This window comes from Patagioenas fasciata, chromosome 14 (assembly GCF_037038585.1).
Source record: "Patagioenas fasciata isolate bPatFas1 chromosome 14, bPatFas1.hap1, whole genome shotgun sequence".
Taxonomy (NCBI): Eukaryota; Metazoa; Chordata; class Aves; order Columbiformes; family Columbidae; genus Patagioenas; species Patagioenas fasciata.
Window position 1 is genome coordinate 7,406,642 of NC_092533.1, and position 22,925 is coordinate 7,429,566.

Consider the following 22,925-nt stretch of genomic DNA (forward strand, 5'->3'; position numbering starts at 1 on the left):
CAAAGGTCTTCTCAGTGGAAGCTGAGGGCCCAGTAAACGCCTTCTGCAGCACCTCAGCCACCGAGAGGGGACCGGCTCTGCAGAGCGTGGGGTGAACCACCACTGCCCCCCGAGGACGCGACACGGAGCGGGCACTGGCCGCACCCCGGGGAGCGGGGCTCGAACCCGCAACCTGGGCCCGAACCCGCAACCTCCGCCCTGCGGAGCCGCGGCCCTCGCTCCCCGCTGCAGTGAGGGCGCCGGGCCGCCAGGGGGCGCCATGGCCGCCGGCGCGGCCCCGTGACCCATCGGCGCGGCCCGGCCGCTCCCCCGGCACCGCCTCCGCGCTCCGGCCGGGCCCGGCCCAGCCCCGCCGAGCCGCTCAGCTCCCCTCCGCTCCGCCGCGGCGGCCCCGCCGCGATGTGGCTGGGGCCCGAGGAGGTGCTGCTGGCCGGCGCGCTGTGGGTCACGGAGCGGGCCAACCCCTTCTTCTTGCTCCAGCGCCGGCGGGGACACGGCAAAGGGGGCGGCCTCACGGGTGAGGCGCCGCGGGGCTGGGGGGAGGCTCCGGCTCGGGGCCGCTGCCGCCTCCCCGCAGGGCCGAGCCGGGCCCAGGGGGCTGAGGGGCCGCCCCAGGACGGCGGCGGGGGTCCTGTCAGGGCGGGGCAAGGAGCCGCTCGCCTCGGTGCGGGGTTGGAGCTGGGGAGCCCGGGGGTGCAGGCCCCGCCGGCGGGGGTGAGCCCGTTCTGCCGTTCCCGTCGCTTCCCCTCGGGTGTGTGAGCCCCGCAGAGCCCCGGCCGTTGCTGCGGCACCCACAGAGGTGTCCGCGCCTCCCCCCGCCCGTCCGCGCTCGGGCCGGTGCCCGCGCCCCCCGCAGCTCGGGGGAGCCCTGGGCCGCGCCCGCTGCCGCCCGGCGGGGTCCGCGGAGCACCGGCGGGTGTTCGGGGCTCTGGCTGCCCCGGCGGTGCTGCTGCGCAGGGGGGACAACAACTGTGAGGGGGGGTGGCCGGGATGGTCTTCTTCCCTTGTCAAAAATGGCTTGTCATACTCTTGTTGCCTTGAATTATTGAGGTGTTTCCTGTGTATCTTTGGTGTGCTTTTTCAGGATTTAGAGAATGAAAGTAAGACGTAGTTTTTAATTAATGCCTGTATGAAAATTCTGCTGTGCTTGGGCTGGGGCTGAAGTTGTGTTGGTGCAGTGCAATGAAAACTACCCATGTGTGCGAATGCCTGATAGCCCTGTTTGGTGGTAGGAACTGTTAATAACCTGTTACCAAGGCACAGTGTTAGCAACAGCAGAAAATCCCCTCACTTTTAAAATGCCCCATTTGTGTGCAAAATGCTTACACAGTTATGTGAATAATAAAAAATATGCTTTTTACATTTGTGGTTTATGCACAACCAGTTTCATGTATTAGCCCCATTAATCAAGTACACTAACTACAGAAATGACGCAGCTGATAACCATCATTACCATGTTTCATCTCCACAATATTTAAAATTATTTTACCCTGTTTTATGTAACATAACTTACTTGTGTAATTTTGCTGTAGGCATGTAATCGTATTCTGGAATTTCCCAGGTTTTTGCAAGAAGAAGTGACACACGGTGCTACTCTGGAAATATCTGATCTAGGCAGTGTTTGAAACTTTGTGTCTATTTACTTCTTGAGCTAGTTTAGCTCTTTCTTCAGAGCTCCTATGTATTAAAAGCCACGTGTCATCCTTAAGGAGCTGAACAACTGCAAACTGACATTTTAGAGTTAGAACACAAATATTCAGCCAAGCTGCAAAGGTGTTTAAGTTGCTGTCGTACTTGGGTTCTTAACATCTCTTGTTACCAGTCCATATGTCAATATGTGACACATTCAGGATTGTTATAGGAAGTGTTCAGAATGACTTTTAAATCTGTATTCTGCCTAAAACTATACCGAAGAAATGTGGAGCCAAAACTGAGACCCAGCTGTGCTGAATACATCTGTATTTGTTTCAAGGATTACTAATGAGCTTGCTGTGGATGGTGCTTCCCTTGAAGCATGTTCAATGGTATATTCCTAATGTGTTACTTCCTTTTGGGCAGCCAAGAGAGATAAAGGGGAGGAAGTAGCATGTTCTGTGATAATGAGTGAGATATCAAGGGGTACAGCTTACTCAGACTTGCCCAAACCACAGGGAACTGAGCCAGGGTCTCCCAAAGAGTGGTCCCGAGGAGCAGCCAGGCTCCCTAAGTTCTAATGTTAGAAAACCCTTAACAATGAGGATGCTGCAAACTTAATTTGCATTAAAGTTGCTCATAGAACATTATCTAGAATAACAGAGCAAAGTATCATCTTAGATATTTTATTTGCATAGTAAATAGGCTAATTGAAATAAGTGGGTATGCTTTACGAAGTCTGGTGGCTGTCAACATTTATTCTGGAAGTGTCTACTTTTTAATTTAATATATCAAAAGTATTTTAACTTCTGTATTATCAAATTTTGATTCTCTGCCTTCTTTCTTTGTTTAATTGAAATACTTCTAGAAACATCACTGAAACCTGGGAGTACCAGTTTTTCTAGAGCCATTTGATTCATTGTGGATGAGTTATGTTAGCTACTGTTTGCATAGGTGATGCTGAAAGACACAGTATTGAAAGCTCTTCTCTGTTTAAGTTTCGTAGGTTTAAAAATCACTCTTAGTAACAGAAACCCCACAGAGAATAATACATTTCACTTTTTTTAGTAAACTCCTAGGAACGTGATGGATTATAATGAGGTTTAGCAGACATGCAGTTTCCATCTAAACTTTATCCATTACAAGTGGGATTGGCTGTAGTTGGTTTCTGGGGAATTTCCTTACAGTGACAGGGTGTTCGGCTCAGATATTCTCTCAACCAAGTGCTCATCCATCACAGCATATATGATACGAAACCTGTGTTTTCTTGTAGTGTTGACCCTGTATTTTTGTTTAAACCAGTTCTCCATGTTGATGTTACAGTGTTTTGATTTCTTTGCCTCCTAGGTCTTCTTGTGGGAACGTTAGACGTGGTTTTGGATTCCAGTGCCCGAGTTGCCCCATACCGTATTCTGCACCAGACTCAGGACTCTCAAGTGTATTGGGCAGTGGCGTGTGGTACGTATTGATGTGACTTGTCAGGGGCTGGATTTGTTTTATTCCATTGTCTGATTCAGGTGATCAGTTATCCCACGTAAAAGTATCTGTGACAGCTCAGGAAACTTTCTAGAGCTTCTGGTGGAATAGTGGAAGATGCCAGAAACAACAAAACTCAGTGTTGTATAAACTGTAGTTTAGAAACTTAAGACTCTGTAAAAGCTTCAGTTTCTGCAGTTGTTAGAAGTTTTCTTTCTTCCAAGGTGTGTTTGTTTGCAAGGTCATGATGCGATTGTTCAGAGAATAAAACTGTGATGATAGCGTTGCTGTGGGATGACGAGTGTTGTGCCAAAACCTGCTTACCAGGAGCACAATACAAGATGGGAACATGTAAGGTCATTCAAGGTGCCAAGCACTCTTAAGGGAATCTCTACTATCTTGATCCAGTTTATTTTTTTCTGCTATTTTTGGCTTGTAATAGATGTATAGATATACTAGATTGTAGAATATATTACAATAATATTTTTTTAATACATCAAGTATCCTTGGCCTCTTTTACTTGAGAAGTGTAACTGCTGTGTTAGAAAACCATGGTACACCTTGCAGTCTCTGGTGGTGAACTTTGATTAAGGCTTTAAGTCCTACTGGTTGCTGAAAAGAAAATATCTTCAGAAATATTTATAGACTGACTTTGTAATAAGAATCTTCACTTCTCACTTTGTGGTTGAGATGTAAAATCTGAACATGAAGTAATCATTTGCTAAGCCCACAAATGTTGATTGCTTGTTTTCCCTGTTCTCATCTTCTCCCCGGGCAACCGACACAATACTCCCCCTTGCAGAGCTACTTAAATTCTGCAGAAGAGAGGTTTAAAAATTGCAGCGTTTCACAGAAACTCAGTTTCCCATTTGAGGAAGGAGGATGCAGAGAAGAAGGAAGAAAACAAAATGGCAGCAGAAACTGCATAGAAAAAAGCAGAATACTTAGTGGCCTCATGTGCTGCAAATCTGAAATTTTATAGTATATCGAAACTCAACAAATGTGTTATTTTTGTGCAATTTCAGGAGTGCTGTAGTTGATATCCTCTATGCCCCAGTTACTTTTAAGAAATGTAGCATGGTCAATGAGTTGGGCTGTATAACAACTAAATGGAGTTTGATACATTTAGAACTGCAGAGTTCTACTCCTTTGTGTGTGTCATTCTGATGTCGATCTTAGAAGGACATCAGTTATTGAGGCCTGGCTTATTTTAGCAATATGCTCTCACTTGGTGAGAGATGCAGCTCACGTAACCAAGCAGAACACAGATTTTATTCCCCTGCCATTGTTGCTGGATCTGTGGGTTTTTGCATGACCAAAGCATCTTATAACTGATAATTGTGCCCTTAAAATAAGCCATTTAGTATTACTCAAAATCATTTATGCTTTAAAAATGTTGCCATTTGGCTAGGATAGATGTCAAGTAAATTTATACACAGAAGCAAAAGAAATGTCCGATCCATTGGGCTGTACACATGAACCCAAATTCATAGCCTGCGGTCCTTCAAGACAAGACAGCTTACTTGCTTCTAGTTTTTGGTTTCAGGTCCTGGAGTTATTTTTGCTTATGAAACCACAGATTAGCTGGCACTGGGTTGTATGGTTAGGTGTCCAACTACAAATAAGTGAAGACTATTTCATTGCTGAAGCTGCCTCTTGAAAAGTCAGGTAGAGCAATAGCTTTAGGGAGCTGCTTGTGTTGTCTGCTGCTTCCTTCATTGCCATCATTAAACACACAGAGGTCTAATGTACTCACAGAGAAATCGAGGAGCGGGAGGCATGCTGTTAACAGTTTTAGATATCCTGCTGCTCTTGTATGAAACTTCAGAAGATGTATTTACTGGAATTTGGCAAAGAGAAACCTGCAGATGTCTTTGACTTGCATTTAAACTGATTTCTTTTTGTCGGCATTTAACACTGTTTCTTATCTTGTTAGAAAAAAAGGAATTATGTTATAAAAACTACTTCTACATTTGTATTCAAGAGAATATAGCAATACCCATTGAAAGAGAGAAATAAATATTTTAGTGAACACAGATCTTTGAAATAAGTCATGGCAACTAACTAAGGCAATTTTCTTCTATAGAAAAGTTCTTTAAATTGGTTACACAGTGAAGCGTATCCTTTGTGAACTCTTGCGGATTTTCTAGTTGAAGACAACTGACATATAAAAGTTGTGCTGCAATAGTTTTTTTAAGAGAGCAAAGAACTTTCTGACGTGAATATTTTGGTTGCTTTATTTTGCAATGGTATGCTCTCTGCTGACCATTGCTCATCAAAAGTGCAGCCTTTTTGTAAATGTAAAAACTTCAGTTGTTTTGAAATTTCAAGGTTCTTCTGAAAGTTCATTATTTTTATCCTAGTATACCACGAATTAAAAAAGTACTTCTTGTCTGGAACATGAGAATGCTTTTTGTCTGGGGAAAAAAGCTGTGTTTGGTGTGCACTAGGATGGTGTATTGGCAGTGTGCTCATTATCCTTGGTGGCAGTGGAGACATGTAATTAGAAACATAATGTTGGTGTACATCAAATAACCTTGACCTGTGGACAGTTGATGTATTTCATGTGTCCTGATCACTCTTTGGTAATTATTAGTTTCCTGTCGTTAACTTGTTCTGATATCTTTTTACTTTGCTCTTCTCATAATCTTTGACCCCTTAAATTAGGATCATCTCGTAAAGAGATCACAAAGCACTGGGAATGGCTGGAGAATAACTTACTGCAGACTCTGTCCATCTTTGATAACGAGGAAGATATCACCACCTTTGTCAAGGGCAAGATCCATGTAAGCGACACGTTTCTCTGAAGACTTGCAGATCCTGAGAAGGAATGGGGAGGTGGTTTTAAGATTTTTTTTACTGGTGGGAGGGAGGAAGCAAGAGCTCTATTGCAGGACTTCTCTCTCCTCCCTTTTCAGACATACGTACATCTTGAACTGCACACAGTATTACCAGCATCATGTTAGAGTCATAACACTGGCCAAATGTATTTTGGGAGTAGAGGTTTATGAGCAGTAGATCTCAACGAAGAGCCTGTTTAGGGTGCTCCTACTAAGTAAAATACAATGCCTCTTTAAAATCCCTGCACATTACACCTCTGAGGCAGAGAGAATGTTGTTATAAATGAGGGTTCATCTAGCAACAAATATGGGAGAGAGAATTCTAGTTTGCAAGCAGTGTACTGCCACGCCACAATGGTCTGGGAGCCGTCTCCTCTGGCTGTAAGGAGCCGCACCCCGACTCCCGCTGCCTGCAGAGCCAGACGGGTGCCTCTGCTTGCTGCGCAGTTAACACACTCAGATTCCAAGTCCACAAGTTCTCCAGGGTAGAAACTCGTAAGTACAGGGGGTTTTAATCGAACAGCAGAAATTTGAGTGTTTTCCAGTACTCCTGTCAGATTCTTTGTATTTTCTGTGTGTGTGTCTAAGAGAGATGGTGGTCATGTGTTCTTCCTTCTGGCTAATCAAGATCTGTCAGACTGTGGAGTTCTGCCCTTCCTGGCAGATGATCTTTTTCCTGTTGAAGAAGGATATTTGCAAGTGAAAACAGACTTCAGTTTTCCTGCAGGGTGTTCAAAGTGTTCCCAGGCCAACCATGAGAAACTCAGTCAAACGTTAAACACAAATGCTTGCCGCCTGTGCTCAGGAGTAGATCCCAGATCATAGACTCCAGGACTATCTGACTGCTCATTCTATGTCTTTACTATTTCTGTTAACATGACAGGGGAAATGATAACTACTGTGTCATATTTCTTTTTTCTGTCTTCCCGGATTGCTGCTGTGACCTTTTGCTGTATATTATGTTTGTCAGCAGGCATATTCCCTTCCATTTCTTCTCTCTCTCCTCCCATGTCCTTTCAGGGAATTATTGCTGAAGAGAACAAGAATGAGCAGCCCCAGGGGGAAGAGGATCCAGGTAAATTCAAAGAGGCTGAACTGAAGATGCGGAAGCAGTTTGGGATGCCCGAGGTGGAGAAGTTGGTCAATTACTACTCCTGCAGCTATTGGAAGGGACGTGTGCCCAGGCAAGGTTGGCTGTACCTCACTGTCAATCACCTCTGTTTCTACTCCTTCTTGCTGGGCAAAGAGGGTGAGTTATAAGCCTGCATGTTGTTTTTCTGCCACTTCCCATGATTGTTTTGATGCAGTTGATCTTTTGTGTGACCTTTTCTTAAGCTGTCAGGTTTTCTTCCTTTTGGGAATCCTTTGAACTGTAGCTCAATGCATAGATCAGTCTTTGCACTCAGGCAGCTCAGTGGTGTTTAGACTGAATGGCTGAGTCATTTTTCAAAACATTTCTCAAGTTGTACAAGTACACCTTAAGTTTTACTTCAACTGAATTAGAGAACCAAGCAATATTTTGACTTTGGTAAGTTTTATTTGGAATCACCACCAGGACGCAGTATTTACAAAGCTTGAATTTGCTAGAAATAATTTGCTAGAAAGAGAGAGAGAAGGAAGGAAGAAAGAGAGAGGGAGAGAACTTGAGTAATTGTAGTTGGAAGCATTTACTGCCTGGGAGATGGTCCTTTCGGAACTGCATTATTTCTAGTCTAGTTAATCCCAAAGATTATTTCCAAGTATTTTTAGAGAACAGTGTGAAAGTATGAAGAAAATAGTTGTCCACGTGTAAGAAGGGAAAATTGCTGCTACACTGAGAGCTTACTTGCTGTTTGAGCTTCATTTATGATTGCTTGTTGTTTTGCTTCAAATTGTAATAGTATTTTTTTAACTTTTTTTCCCAGTTACATTGGTGATCCAGTGGGTGGATGTAACCCAGCTAGAAAAAAATGCTACACTGCTGTTCCCTGAGTGCATTAAAGTAAGCACAAGGGACAATGAACTTTATTTTTCCATGTTTCTCAACATCAACGAGACATTCAAGCTGATGGAGCAGTTGGCTAACATTGCTATGCGGCAGCTGTTGGATAATGAGAGCTTCCTACAGGACAAGTCCCTCCCAAAGCCCAGAAAGCCTCTTAAGAACATCTCTGCATTAAAAAGGTATATGTTTCCAGCAGTGAGAAGACAGATAGCACGGGATTGTAATAATAAATAGGGTTTTCTTACTCCAGGAGCTGCATCACTTACTTCACTCATTAGCCTTCTGTCTGTTCTTTCTTTTTCCTGTCCCAAATTGGTACCGAGTTCACTCACACCCTCGTGTCTTTCTCATGCATGACTAGCTGCTGTCAGAAGGAATTTTCAACTAGGAACTGTTGAAAATTCTGTTTGAAAAAAAAAAGTGAAAGAAGAAAATGACATCAGCCCCTTTGTCTGAAGTTGAAGATTTGTAAAAAGTCAATACAAATGTATATATAATAAGTCCTCCCACTGGGGATTGTTCTCTGCAGTTTCAGAATCTGATGTAACGTTTAAGTTTTGCAGATGCACTTGCATATTTTATCTTGTATTGCAGGACATACCTTGTCAGTGAAGCATGTCTGAAGGCTGAAAGAGGAGTCAGATAAGGGGTGGCACCTCAGTTAGAGAAATGAATGCTAAGAATACACAGCACAGTCTGAAGGTTGTGATTGGAACAAACACTTAACATTAGAGTTTGAGTGGGTTTTTCAAGTGAGGAAAAACCTCTGGGAAATACTCTTTACTTTTCTTCAGAGACCTGGATGCTCGAGCCAAAAATGAGTGCTACCGTGCTACTTTCCGGTTGCCCAAGGACGAATGCCTGGATGGACACACAGACTGTACCTTGTGGACACCATTCAACAAGATGCATATTCCTGGCCAGATGTTTGTTTCCAACAATTACATCTGTTTTGCCAGCAAGGCAGAGGAGGCCTGTCATCTCATCATTCCTCTCAGGGAGGTGGGAATTTCTTGGCTGTGTGTTGAGACTACAGACCTTATTTGTGTGCTTCTCACTTTTGTGAGGTGCTTTATAGATAATGGAGAATCTGCTAGATCCAAATGGCCCTTGTCTTTTTGTCTTCTAGGTGACAATAGTTGAGAAAGCAGATAGTTCCAGTGTCTTGCCCAGCCCTCTGTCCATCAGCACTAGAAGTAAAATGACCTTCTTCTTTGCCAATCTGAAAGACCGAGATTTCTTGGTACAGAGAATCTCTGACTTCTTGCAGAGAACGCCATCCAAGAAACCATGCGGCAGCGACAGGGAGTGGAAGTGGAATTTGGCTGATCCTGGTTGCGAGGTACTAAGGAAATAGCTGGGAGGAGCATCTGTCTGCTTTTCAGAATAATGTTCCTTGCAGTGTGGTAGCAGTGCTCGTCACCAGCAAATGACATCTGTTTGTTAGACAATTAGCAGAGGAGGCTGCCTGAGCTGAGATGTTTCATGTTCTGTCCTTAGGAGGTTCCAGAGTTGCCCTCCAGCAGCCCGCTCGCAGTTAGTCCCACGGCTGCTCTCAGCAACCGACCTGTCAACTTCTGTGCTGGGGAAGTGCCAACAGCCTCGCAGGGACTACTTAAACTCTTCAGAAGAAACTCCGAGGAGCTCTTGGGACCCAAAGGAGTAAATAATATTCTGACTTAACTAACTATAAATAGTTTGCTGTAGGTTACAGATTTCCTGTCCTGCTCTGAGACTCTGACAATGCATTTTATCCGTGGTCAGTCCTGCAGTATCACTGCTCTGTCTGTCACAGTGACAGTGCTGCATGGATGTAACCTGACCATCAGTTTACTTTATCAGTACTGAGATACCTGAGATACTTGACTAGAGGCTAAGAAATGAGTGTTACTGTGTTTCTGGGGTGTAAATTCATGCCTGTGAAGAACTGCTTTTCTTCATATCAGGGAAGCAGAGAACTGCTATCTCTGCTTCTTAGTTAATCATCTTAGACCATGGTTCTACTTGCATTTATGTAGAGATTTGCAAGTTGTAATGCCATTGCATAGCCCATGTTAGCATTGTAAAGACTTGAGTTTAAGCAAGGTCAGAGCTGATTCAGAATGGTGTAAATTAGCATACAGCCTTTTATTCAGCAGAAAGAAGAAAAGCTTTAAATGTCACAATGCATTTTTCTTGTGTAGGCCTGAGTATACTCAGAAATCACCTGTCCTATAAACATAAAAATGCATTAATCTGCTAAAATAGCTATATTTGTTCCTGTGAAGGCAAAGGAGAAGATGAAGGAAGAGTCTTGGAACATTCATTTCTTTGAATATGGGCGAGGGATGTGTATGTATCGCACTGCCAAGACTAGGGAGCTGGTGCAAAAAGGAATCCCAGAGAACCTTCGTGGAGAGCTGTGGCTCCTTTTCTCAGGTAGGAGGTTGTGTGGGATACTTTAACAACTAGCAGGAATAAGCTTTCTGTACATCTCACATGAAAAGCTCTGAATCTTAGCTTATTTCAGAAGAAATTAAACACAAGCTAACTCCACCTGGATGACACTTCGTAGTGTTTTTGCCAAAAATGTAGTGATCACATTCCTGATACAACTTTCTTAATGAGCATAGTAGCTCTTTGGCCTCCTTTGCATTTCAGTGTTGGGACCTAGGCTCTAACATGATGGTTTAAGAATGAGATTGTTACTATACTTTCATAGCTATTTGTAGTTGATGAGTTTATGTAGTGCTTCCTGGCTGCCTCCTCACTGAAACTACAGGCAGAAGATCTGTATTCCAAAGCTCAAGAGGTGAAGCACTATTTGTTTGTCATTACAGGGGCTTGGAATGAGATGGTGACTCATCCTGGTTACTATGCAGATCTTGTGGAAAAGTCAATGGGAAAGTACAATCTTGCTACAGAGGAAATTGAGAGAGATCTGCACCGTTCTATGCCGGAACATCCTGCCTTCCAGAATGAGTTGGGAATTGCTGCCCTCCGGAGAGTCTTAACAGCTTATGCATTCAGAAATCCAACAATTGGGTACTGTCAGGTAAGAAAGAAGTCTTAGACTTGTTAGCCCTACACAGTGATTATGATCGACTTGGGCTTTTTCTGTGTTATTTTGTTCAGTTTCAAACTTTTCCTCCATGCTTTCCCTGTGGTGGTGTGAGAGTAGGAAAGAAGTAGTGATGTTGCAGGATCTCTTAAGTATCTTTTGGGTACAGTATTTAAATAGACTTTGCACATTTTTGTTAGGGGTAATAACAGGGTCTTTTACTACTGTTTCCTTATGGAGCTTTCCCTAATTGAGCAAAACTGTCTTCTGGTTTTGTTAAAAAGAGCAATTAAATGGAATAGGTGATGATGCACATGGGCGGTACATTGAAAATGAAGCCAGTTGCTGGTTTGTGAAACAACTCAGTGGAAATTCAGATTCATTTTGTGTATTGCTCTGGTATAAGAGGTTCTCATTATGTTCTTCTGTTATAACCAAATTGTTACAAAGCTTTTTATGAAAACTTTGAATATTATACTTAGTCACGCTGGTTAGTGAGTGCTTGCAAAAAGTCTCTGTATTATTTGCTGCCTCACAGAGGAACTGAAACAGGAAGGTAAATTGGCTCAAGGTCATCTGTTGACTCAGATACCAGTAAAAGCTGGAAATAGATGCGACTCTTAGTGACAGTTTTGCTATTATCAAGCTTTTTAAGTTTAGCTGGTCTGTAATGACAGAGTCATGAACATCTTCATGTTTCTCTCCTATATCTGCCTATCTAACGCTGCCGGCTTGTAGGCCATGAACATTGTCACGTCAGTACTGCTGCTGTACTGCAATGAGGAAGAGGCTTTCTGGCTCCTAGTGGCTTTATGTGAGCGGATGTTACCAGATTACTACAACACCAGAGTAGTGGGTGAGTCTTTGTCAAATTCATGCTGGAGCCTGGATTTTCAGCTGCAGTTCCACCAGGATCTCTCAGGGACGTTTCATTGTTCAGAGTGAATTAAATATAATGCATTTTAAATATTATGAAGCACAACCCTGTTCCCTTGAAAGTTGGATGCATGTGATGGAGACATGGGAAGAGACACTACAGACTGCCAAGGTAGTAGTACTACCTTGTAGTGACAAGGAAGATGAAGTCACTAAAAATTGGTATCAAGAGGGACGATTAGCAGTAAGGAAGCATACCTAGAAGAAAAGTAATTGGGTTATTTTTTATCCATCTGAATGATGTATTAAATCTTTGGACTAGGCTTCCAGGAAAGGTTAGTGAAAGCACCGCTTAATGGGCTTTTAAAGTTGGTCTCTGTAAAAGAGTATGGTTTGATGTAAATACTTTATCAGTAACCTTCTACCCCTCATTTTAGGGAAAATGCACAGATCAATGAGAGACTGTCTTGCTGCATGCTCTGCAGTGTAGAAATAGTCTCTGTCTAGGTATGTTATTTTTAATGAGAACAGGGAACAATTCTAAATAAAAGTGTTGATTTTAGTTCTGATGTTAAGAGGCTTATATGAAATTCAAGTGAACTCACACCATTTTGTTTAATCATTTATTAGCTTGAGTATAGTACCCTGCTACCACCAGTTTGAGTTCTACTGTTGGTTTTGTTTGTCTTCCAGGCGCATTGGTGGACCAAGGCATCTTTGAAGAACTCACACGGGAATATCTTCCACAGCTGGCAGAAAAGATGCAGGACCTGGGAGTGATTTCCACCATATCGCTTTCCTGGTTTCTCACTCTCTTTCTCAGTGTCATGCCCTTTGAGAGCGCCGTGGTCATTGTCGACTGTTTTTTCTATGAGGGAATCAAGTTTATCTTGCAGGTGTCATTGGCCATACTTGATGCCAACATGGAGAAGCTGTTACAGTGCTCTGATGAAGGTGAAGCCATGACTATTCTGGGCAGGTACCATTCATTGTTCTTATTTGTAACTGAGTAGTAGCAGTACCATTTAGCCATAATCTCTTTCTACCTAATTCCATTACCGAGCAGGTCACAGGTAACACTCTAGGACAAAACTTGAGCTCCAGAGGGGTTTGCTGTTGCTTTCTGCAACAGCTGAAATGAGTTTTTGGCTCAAGTACGGAGGACTCCCATCTTTCTGGAATTGTTTGCTTTGCAGCATCATGCATTCCTGCTTCTCAGTTTGAATTTGAACTCCAAAAGGTTGCTCCTCTGAAATTCACAGAATTCTGATCTACTGTTAAAAAAAAAAAATCCTGGCAGGAATTGCCCTGTATTATAGAAACATAAAGCTTTATCAAGCAGATATCTCCCAAGTCTAGTAAATGTAAGATTTTCTTGTTTGAAATGTGAATATCTTATATGCATACCAAGGTCTTCAGCTTACTACTAGAAACCCACTTTAAAAAGAGTAGAGACCCCAAAACTAGGGTGAAAATCAGCTTTACTTCAGGTACATTGAGGGTGGCACTGCAGGTTAGCTGGGAAAAAATAAATTTTCCTACATGTTTAGATTAATGTTACAAAGAAGTTCCAAATGATGCATTTAGGTTATTACTTCTTTTCTTGGACACTAATCCTGGAGTCTTGCATCTCTTCTGTTTCTTCCCCACAGATATTTGGACAACGTAGTTAACAGACAGAGCGTCTCTCCCCCTATTCCCCACTTGCACGCCTTATTGACAAGTGGAGATGACCCACCACTTGAAATCGACATCTTTGAGCTCATCAAAACATCCTATGAGGTAAGAGTCCGACTTGGTTTTCACCCAAGAGATTTTTCTCTACTAACATCCAGTTTTATACTTCGTGCAACCAAAATTTGAACAGTGTTCATAGCTTGAGGTGCTCATGGAGTGCAAGCCCAAGCCATAAATCCTCCTTTTCGGTGTGAACAGAGCATAACTCTGTTGTCTGTTGTGGATTACAAAGAGTCTCCCCAACACTGTTGGAGTCTGAAATGAAGACTACAAATGAGGAAAAATTACAGAGCAGAAATTTCTCCCTGCTTTGCCAAAAAAAGTCTCTATTGTTACTTGTATGTGAGGATTGTTACTGCTTGAGAGTTGAGGTGGGAAATTCAGGTAAAAATTGTGAGGTAAACTGCAGAGAAGTGGAAGCATCCCAGTTCATGTGCACAGGAGTCCTGTTCTGGGATCCACATTATGTTAACAGAAAGGTGACCTGAGAATGGTGCCGGTGCTGTTGAAATACCTCTGCAGTGCTGCAGGTGTAGCCCATTATTCATAATGAGAAAAAACTCGTTAAAAATGTGTGTCTGAATGGTGGAAAGAACACAGCCAAGAGACCTGGTGTTTGACAGTTTGTTTTTGTTATGCTGTGGTAAATGTGAATTCATTTCCCTTTTTATCTCCCGTTCTTCATCCGGTCCCCTTTCAGCTGCTTACAGTCAGGCAGCTCTCATTTAGCTAGGTATTTTGTTTGTTTCTTCAAATCTACCTTCTCTATTTGTTCGGTTTTTTTTTTTTAAAGAATGTTACCAGATTAATCTCACTTGTCTGACCTAGGCAGTAGAAAACCCCGTTAACTTTGGTGTTTGTAGCTGAATCTCATATGGGTCCTAGAAGAAAGCAGGGCTGCGAGGAATGACAACCTGTCTGTTCTCTTATCTCTGCCACAGCACGGGATCTGGATTTCTGTCAGTCCTGACAGATGCTTTTTCAGCTGTTCTTTAGAAACCTCTGATGTTGAATTTCTCATGAATTCTGAATGACTTCTCTTGCAGGACAGGGGTGAATAGGGAACAGAGCTCAAGTTTTTTCTATCTTCTTGCTGCTGGTAAAAGCCTCCTAGGGGTTTTAGATCATCTCTGAGGGGAGAGTATACTTGTTAAAGAACATGTAATTGAAACAGGGCTTGTTCTTTCTTTAGGAGGTGATGTTGACCTGGTCTGCTTCCTTTCTTGTAGAAATTCAGCAATTTGAAGGCAGATGACATTGAACAAATGCGTTTTAAACAAAGGCTGAAAGTGATCCAGTCTCTGGAGGATACAGCCAAGAAGAGTGTGGTACGTGAAGCTCAGATTGAATGAGCTACCAAATGGCGTATTAATGGAACAGGTTTTGCTGTAAGCATCTAGAAGGTTTGCCCTGTAGCAGACTCAGTTTTAAGTGACCTAGATAATTGCAGTTAAAGTGGAAAAAATGGTTTTGCTGGCTGGAATAATGGATTTTTAGTTGCCTTCTTTACATGGTTCTCTTTAATAAAATGGATTGAAGTGCTAGGGCATGATCAAATGAGTTATTTGGTATGGAGGGAGATAAAAACCACTTGTAGGTCTTGTAGTAGTCTCCACAGCTTGGCACTATCAGTTTTACTGCTTGCCTGGAATCTTTGAGAAAAGCTGGCTAGCAGATAATTATTTTCCTGCCATTTAGAGAGTATGCTAGCGCATTAGGGAATCTTACAGAAGGGTTCATGGGCAAAGGGGAGTATCCACATCTATTGCAGTTATCTCGCACATCCTAGGTGGAGAACCTCGTCCACATGTTTCTTTCACTGTTGTTTTCCAATGCATCTGAGTCAAATATCTGAAGATAAAAACAAGATGGGGGGGCAACACAATCTGCAGAGTCAGATCTGCACAAACAGGAGATTAGCGCAGTAATTTTTTCTAGCTACTCAAAATGTCAGTGGTTTCTGCTTGACCAGAAACTGTCTTCCTGACCTGTAATCCACAGCAATGGGAGGTAGTGGAATGGTGGTTTTCTCTCCCATCCTGTGTAATATCTCCTTGCACGTATTGTCTTCTCCTCTGTGCTACACAGATATTTCAGTGAGTCATGTTTAATTTTTCTAGCTTTGAAATAAATTGTTCACTCTGTCTTCTCCCTAAACTGTAGGTCCGAGCTGTGTCTAGTGACATTGGTTTCTCTATTGAAGAACTGGAAGAGCTGTATGTGGTGTTCAAGGTAAGAAGTTAGAGTGAGTTAGTGTTCCAACATGGAAAGAACAATTACTGAGAGAAGTTGAAAGGGAAGCAATGACTTTGATTCTTAATCCAACCTGCCAGAGACAGATGTGGCATTCTGTTGTACATGGTGCCAGTGAGACTGGCGCTATTACTATCCCATTGATTTTTCTTCTTTTTTTTTTCCAAAGATGCCAGAAAACATTCACAGTATTTGAATGATACTCAGATCATGAAGTCTGTGTAAAGGAATGTCACATAGCACTTAAAACAGAGAGCGAGGATTGACCCTACCTCAATTTTTATTCTCATGTTTGCCATTGACTTGCTCTGTAATTGTGACAAAATGACTAAAGTGTTTTGCCTCTATTTGTTATTTTTAAAAGAATGATGTTACTGAACTGCATTTACCAAAGTTACTGCAAGCTCAGTTGCCCTGTGCTGTAGACTCAGGAAGAGAGGCTTAGTTCCAAAACCTGCATGTTCCCTTCATAGTAAAACCCAAGTGGCATTTTTTTTGAAGTTGAGTTCATATTTTTTGTATTTTTTCACTTAAAATTGTTCTTTGTACTTTTTTGTGAAATCCCTGTCTCTTCCTTCATTTCATATTATTTTGTAGTGAAGTAACACTAGGAATAATGGGGGAGATGAACAGTGTGTCCTGAAATGTCTCTTTCCTGCTTACTCAATGCTCTTCTTGAGCTATAACAAAGTCTCCACTCCTGTGCGTTGTTGTAGTGAAGTATAATGTGACCTATTAATCCTTTCTCTCCAAAGGCAAAATATCTGATGAGCTGTTACTGGGGAAATAATCGTGCTGCCGCTGCTCGCCGAGATCAAAGTTTACCCTACCTGGAGCAGTATCGCATAGACATGGAGCAGTTCAAAGACCTGTTCATCAGTTTGACCCCCTGGTCCTGCGGCGCGCACACGCCTGTGCTAGCAGGGCGTTTGTTCCGGCTTCTGGATGAGAACAGGGATTCTCTCATTAACTTCAAGGAGTTTGTGACAGGCATGAGTAAGTGGTGCTTTGGGAGATGATGGAATATTGCAAAAAAAACGTTTCCGCTCTTTTCCAAGCAGAACTAAGAGGAGATAGTGGTGTTTGCAGAATGACAGCCTTACAGGCAGCCGCAGGCAGAACAGAAGGTGCCTTTTTGCCGCTGGGCAGTCTCCTGTTTTGAGAAACAATAGGTGGCAAACCAACAAGATGCAGCTTTGCTGTGGATTTCTTTACTGCTTCTGCGCAGGGCTTTGTGCACTTAGTGTTTCCTCATTGCATCTGATCTCATCCTGTTTTGAGCCTGTGAGCAGAGGATGATTCTTTATCCTAAGCACTATTTTTCTTAGCTATATTTTTTGTTTTCACAGGTGGGATGTATCATGGTGACCTTACTGAAAAACTCAAAGTACTTTACAAACTGCATCTGCCTCCCGGTGAGTTACCGCTGTCAGATATTGCTACTGCTGAGCATGGTCTGTTCTGACATGCAGTTGAAAATGGCAGCCTCACAAATTTTGTTACTGAAGTGGGTGATACTGCTGTTAATTATCTTAGACATCTTAATTTTTCCTTCTCTGTAAATACAGCTCTGAATCCAGAAGAGACAGAGTCTGCTTTGGAGGCCACGAGTTATTTCACAGAGGATGTTACAACAGAAGGTAATGCCACACTTGCTGCCTTTACCTCTCATTTTAGGCAGGAATTGCAGCATAAATCCATGTGCTACGAATGGTGATATTTGCAAGGCATGGTCTCATGGTGGCAGCATGTTGAGATTGCCAGTGTGTTTGAGTTCACTGTCTTTGCTGCATGATGGGAAAGAAGTTTGGAGCTTAAAATCCTCAGTGCCCATTCCATGCAGGACACAGCGTGCTCTGAAGCACAATCAGACTGCTGAGGAGCCGTGTGCTTTTACCAGCCCATCTCCCACCATGAGTTAGGTTTTTCATGCAAGTCTCATTGTCTCTCTTCTTGTTTTTGTTTCCTTCTCTCTGTCTGTCTATGTCTGGCCTCTTCTTCTGTTTTATCTGGGATGTTGTCCCCTCAGCCCCTCTTTCTGCTGCTCAAGTATCTCCTTTTGTCTCAGAGCTGGATTTCTGCCTGCACTGTGAATCTCAAGGTCAGTCCATGGATTATGTGCATGCATTGAGCATGGTTCTAACGCTGATACCATCTGCCAGCACCAATGTGTTATTTTAAATACTCTGAAGTTGTTGCTGCTGCTCCTCTCTCATGACGCTCCCACTGTGAATAAAGTGTTATAAGTAATTAGATATCTTTCAGTATATTCTACCTATTGAGTTTCAACCTTGGTGAAATAGGCTTTGTTCAGCTTCTTTCAGTGGAATTTATCTCACCCTAGAAACTAGCAGGGGGAAAATATGCCCACAGCAGCTTGTGGGGAGTGCTAGGGTTGCTGGTCTGGGTAGATGCTAACCTGTCTCCTTCACAGTCTTCTAATTTAAAACAATAAGGATCCATGGCATTGAACTGTAAAACTGTTAGTACACTAATTTACTGTATTTCTTAAAATACAATTTTAGGGCTTGTCATATAGGAGGTCAGATTATGTTAATTGTGCTAAATGTTTACCAAAATGTAATAATGCTCAAAAGAAATCTGAATAAGTACAAGGGATTGTGCTCTTTGGTGCTGGGTGGCTAACTAAATAGTCAGAGTTGAGCCAAGACTTCTATATAGTCTAATGACAATGTAGAGAACCAGAAGCAAAGTTCATGAAGTTAGATTCACAAATTACTCTCAGAGTGTCAGTTCAGTCAGTTAATAATGGTGAGTGTAGCTCTTAGTCACATTTATGCTTAGCAGTGGTTTGGGTTTTTTTCCATTCATTATCTTGTTTTGGATAACCTAATGTCTTCATCCTTAAGCCATCACGTTCCTTAGCTGTCTCTCTTGTCTGTGTATCACCCTTTCTTTTAAGAGTTCTGTCTTCTTCTTCTTCAGCTCTTCAACCCACTTTTTCAGTGTGTTTTTTTTATCCAGTTCATCTCTTCAGCTCCTTGTTTCCATCCCGTTCTGTTTTCTCCTCCAAACATGATGTGGGAATGTGAGATCTAACTTCCATTAAATCTATTATTTTATAATTTTAATTTGTATATGAGTTGTCTTATGTTCTTCATGTGATTATTGCTGAAAAATCAGTTATTAATCATTCTTTTATAATTCCACAATTTTTTAGAAACCCAAGAAGATAAAGGAAGGAGAAATGAGAATGGTCCAGAAAAAGGTAATTTCATCATAAATAGACCACAATCCAGTCTTGTCTCTCTCATATTATGAACTGTTTATTGTTTGTTGCTGTATCAGGGACACCTTTCAAAGTGTCCCGCATGAACAGAGGTGAAGTGGGATGTGAGCTAGGAAATAAATCTTATGCCTTACTGCTCTGACTCTTTTACATACCAAGATTGTAACATTTGTAAATCATATTTGGTAAGTTGTCAACTCACAGAGTTCATTTATGAGAAGTCACACTGATGCAGCAGCGTTAAGATTTTTGCTCTACTGAGCTGGATCAGATAAACCAGCAGAAAACAATGCTGCCTTCCTGGTAGATGCGTTCCTGAACTGTCAGTAAAACCTGCTTCCAGCATGATTTGTGCTTGCACAGTGTTGACTTTTTAAGTCTGAAACCATTAACCACCTGACAGTAGTGGTTTGGTCTTGCCTTGCAGAGGAGAAAGGTACCAGTCCACAGGACTATAGATACTACCTAAGAATATGGGCCAAGGAAAAAGAGTCCAAGAAAGAAACCATCAAAGATCTCCCCAAAATGAGCCAGGTAAGATGTGAATGTGCAGGTTTCCAGTGAGATGACCAACAGCTTAGTGGGGAATTCAGCAGTATGTGAAGCCATTTTGCCAGCATACTCAGTCCATGCCTGTAGTCTGCCCTGCTGTTCTGGTCTGCTGAGCTTTTGAAGCCTCTACTTCCACATGTTTGTGTTGACTTCCTCAGTGGACGTGGACAAAGTGCTCTGTTTTCACCAGTCAAATGTAATTGATTCTCTCTGCCTCCCAGACCAATTTCTGCTATCAGAACTGCAATCTATGTTTTCCCTCCAGAACAAGATGTTTCAAATATGTCATCAGTCACAGGAACTTGTTTGGCTTTTTTGATTTTGCATTGCCTCAAATTACAGCTGCTTGGCAGAGAGCAAAGAATGTGGTTACAGGAAAGAGAGTCTGGTGACCAGTGTGATCTTTTCTGTCTCTAATTTCCTTGATGGGCGCTACTTAAACCAGTTTGGAAATGCTTACAACCTGACCACAAAAGAGTAGCAGGACAGAAGGAAAACTTCAGATTTTCTCAGATGTGAATATGTGAGTGCTCTGTTCATCTGCCAGCAAAAAACCCACCACTATTAAATTGCTGTGTCTCGATTTGGCTACTGCAGCAGAGTTTGTCTGTATTGGACTGTTCTGAATCACTAGTCAGTTGCCATTTGGTGGGGAGGCAAATAAAGAAGGAGTCAGTCAAGATGGTGCCTGTTGCTTTATCTAGCACTGTCAACTCTTTTCAGCCTGAAATATAGTTGTTGTTTTTTATTTCTGTCTTTTAAAGGAACAATTCATAGAGTTATGCAAGACCCTTTACAACATGTTCAGTGAGGACCCGGTGGAACAAGAGCTCTACCATGCAATTGCCACTGTAGCCAGTCTCCTTCTGCGAATCGGGGAGGTTGGAAAAAAATTTTCCAACAGGCCTATGAGGAAGTCCGAGGACTGCAAAGCAAACAACACCCAAGATCCTGTGAGTGAAGAGGAGTCACCAACGTCTGAACAGAGTCAGAATTCAGCAGTGGAGCAGCAACACCAAACTGACTGTGAGGACAAAACCTGTGTGGGTGCTCAGTCTGAAAAAACACAGCAGGAGAACCAAACTCTAGGAGATGGGTCAGGGGAAGGACAAAGCTCTCCTTTACAGCTGCTATCAGATGATGAAACCAAAGATGATATGTCCATGTCGTCTTACTCCATGGTCAGCACAGGCTCCCTGCAGTGCGAAGACATCGCGGACGACACGGTCCTGGTTGGCTGTGAAGGCAGCAGTTCAGCTGCCAGGTATGGCAGCACCATTGATACTGACTGGTCGATCTCCTTTGAGCAGATCTTGGCTTCTATGCTGACAGAGGCAGCCCTCGTAAACTACTTTGAGAAGAAGGTCGATATCCTGCAAAAGATCAAGGATCAGAAGAAGGTGGAGAGGCAGTTCAGTTCATCCAGTGACTATGAACTATCCTCTGTGTCAGGGTGAACTCAAGGAAGCAGGAATTTGTCTTTGGGAGATAAAACAGGGAGTTAATGTGGCGGATAGCAGGATGGTTTGCTGTTTTGTGTTTGGGATTTTTTTGTTTAATCAGAGACCAGTAACTACACAATTACAGTAGATTCCTATCGATATGGGGCTTCTGACAGTGACTGTTTTATGTAGGTGCTTCTTTGGCTACTCTGGCTGACAGATTTACATTTTCAAGAGCCATTAGAACCCGATAGCCCCTGACATGTAGAATTACCACCATAAATTATGCATGTCTGCCTTTTGCTACCTTTTATTTTAATGATGTTTTATTTCAGACAGTAACTGCTCCTTGCCTGCCCTTGTTTGCTGTAGGTCCCTGGGTAACTCGCACAGCAGACGCAGCCTGGCTTGAAACCGCGTTCACCTCTGGCTGCCAATCTGAGAGCTAACGCAGCATAGTCCAGTGCTATAGGACCCTGACCTACAAATAGTCTTGTGAGTTCTTCAGTGCTGTCCTGTGACTCAGCAGCTGTCATGCAGATGTGCCCCACTGCTCCCAGCACCCTAAGGTCTGAACAGAGTCATTTCTCAGCTCTGCAGGTTTCTTTCAGAATGTGATTTGGCATTTTCATAGTGTACGATCACTTTCTTTCTCCTTTAGCATTCAGGAGTTTTCAGACACACCTTGTTTTCTAACATTTGCTTTTCTAATTCTTTGAAAGCCGTGGGTTTAAGTTTGTCTGGGAAGCCACAAGTTCCTTGACCTCGGTGCAGAAATAATATTAAGTCAATCAGTGGGCTCATGACGATTATAATGAGGGCGTATGTTCCTAAATTAGAAGTCGGTGAGTCAGCCTCAGCATTACATGGCGGTGGCACTCTGGTCTGCTGGATTTTCTCTGCCCAATTTTTAGGAAGACCCCTAAGAATACTCATCAGTCAGCCCTCACAAAGGCTTGGGGCAGGAAGATGTGCAGGAGGAGCGTTGTGCCACCTGCAGCTGCTCAGTGTGTCCTTTCTGAGCATCTCTTGTACAAAGAGTCTAGCAATGTACGTGCTCTGAGAAACTAGTAGACGTCGAAGGGCGTTTCTACCTAAAGAGGACAAAATCAAAGCAGTATGGCCCTCTGCCATCAGCCCATTATGGGAAACCTCAATGGAGCAGATCTCTTTCCAGTTAGAGACAAAATACTGGGAGACTGAGTCACTGCTCTTCAAAATCAATTTAGACCAGAAGAAACGACGAGTTAGCCTTCTGGTAGTAAGGCGTCTGCTCCAAGGAAGGAGAATTAATGCTGTTCCTATAGATAAATTCATCTCAGCGTGCAGACGTCTGCCTGGCAGGGCCGGAGCGAGCGGTGCTGCTGCTGGGTGTGAGCAGACCCTGCACTGGAGGAGAGGTTTGCGGCGGCTTTGAGCTGGTGTTCAGAGCGTAAAGGCCGGGAAGGACCCGTTGGGTTGGATGTTCCCATTTAACACTACTCTGTGTGGTACTCGGTGTTAATTCCTTGTGACATTCTGCGTATTCACGGCTGGTACATGTTTCTTATTTATCTGCCTCCTCTGTCCTGTATCACTGGAGAGCAGCCATTAGTAAAACAGCTTTTACTAATTATTCAGTAATTTATTGTAATTTTTTAAAAGTACAAATAATACATGTGATTTTACACTGTCTTGTCTGTCTTATCTGTTATATACTCAATAAAAGAACCAGAATCTTGTAGGCAACCTTGACTGCCTCGTATTTCTGTGAGCCCATGGAGTGTTCCTTGTGCTTTGACCCTGATGTTTATCTGGAGGAGTGGACTCGGTGTGAGTGGAGTCTTTCCTCCTTTTTTCATCT

At 42.8% G+C, this 22,925-nt stretch overlaps 1 protein-coding gene across 3 annotated transcripts; it reads left to right on the forward strand.

The window, feature by feature from the left end:
* Window positions 1-337: 337 nt before the first annotated feature.
* TBC1D9B (TBC1 domain family member 9B) lies at window positions 338-22,810 on the forward strand. Of its 3 annotated transcripts, none has more exons than XM_065848844.2 (22): window positions 338-517; window positions 2,980-3,090; window positions 5,776-5,894; window positions 6,969-7,197; window positions 7,853-8,111; window positions 8,727-8,934; window positions 9,062-9,274; window positions 9,433-9,594; window positions 10,200-10,350; window positions 10,752-10,966; window positions 11,711-11,828; window positions 12,542-12,827; window positions 13,501-13,630; window positions 14,815-14,913; window positions 15,749-15,817; window positions 16,594-16,834; window positions 17,188-17,253; window positions 17,407-17,478; window positions 17,868-17,939; window positions 19,020-19,067; window positions 19,516-19,622; window positions 20,405-22,810. In XM_065848844.2, exons 1-22 carry the CDS (start codon window positions 400-402, stop codon window positions 21,095-21,097), a joined length of 3,786 nt encoding a protein of 1,261 aa, XP_065704916.1. In that variant the 5' UTR covers window positions 338-399; the 3' UTR covers window positions 21,098-22,810. The 3 variants fall into 3 exon arrangements, with proteins under 3 accessions (XP_065704916.1, XP_065704917.1, XP_071670815.1); XM_071814714.1 differs by lacking the exon at window positions 338-517 and adding an exon at window positions 1,838-2,024; XM_065848845.2 differs by lacking the exon at window positions 17,868-17,939.
* The last annotated feature ends 115 nt before the right edge of the window (window positions 22,811-22,925 follow it).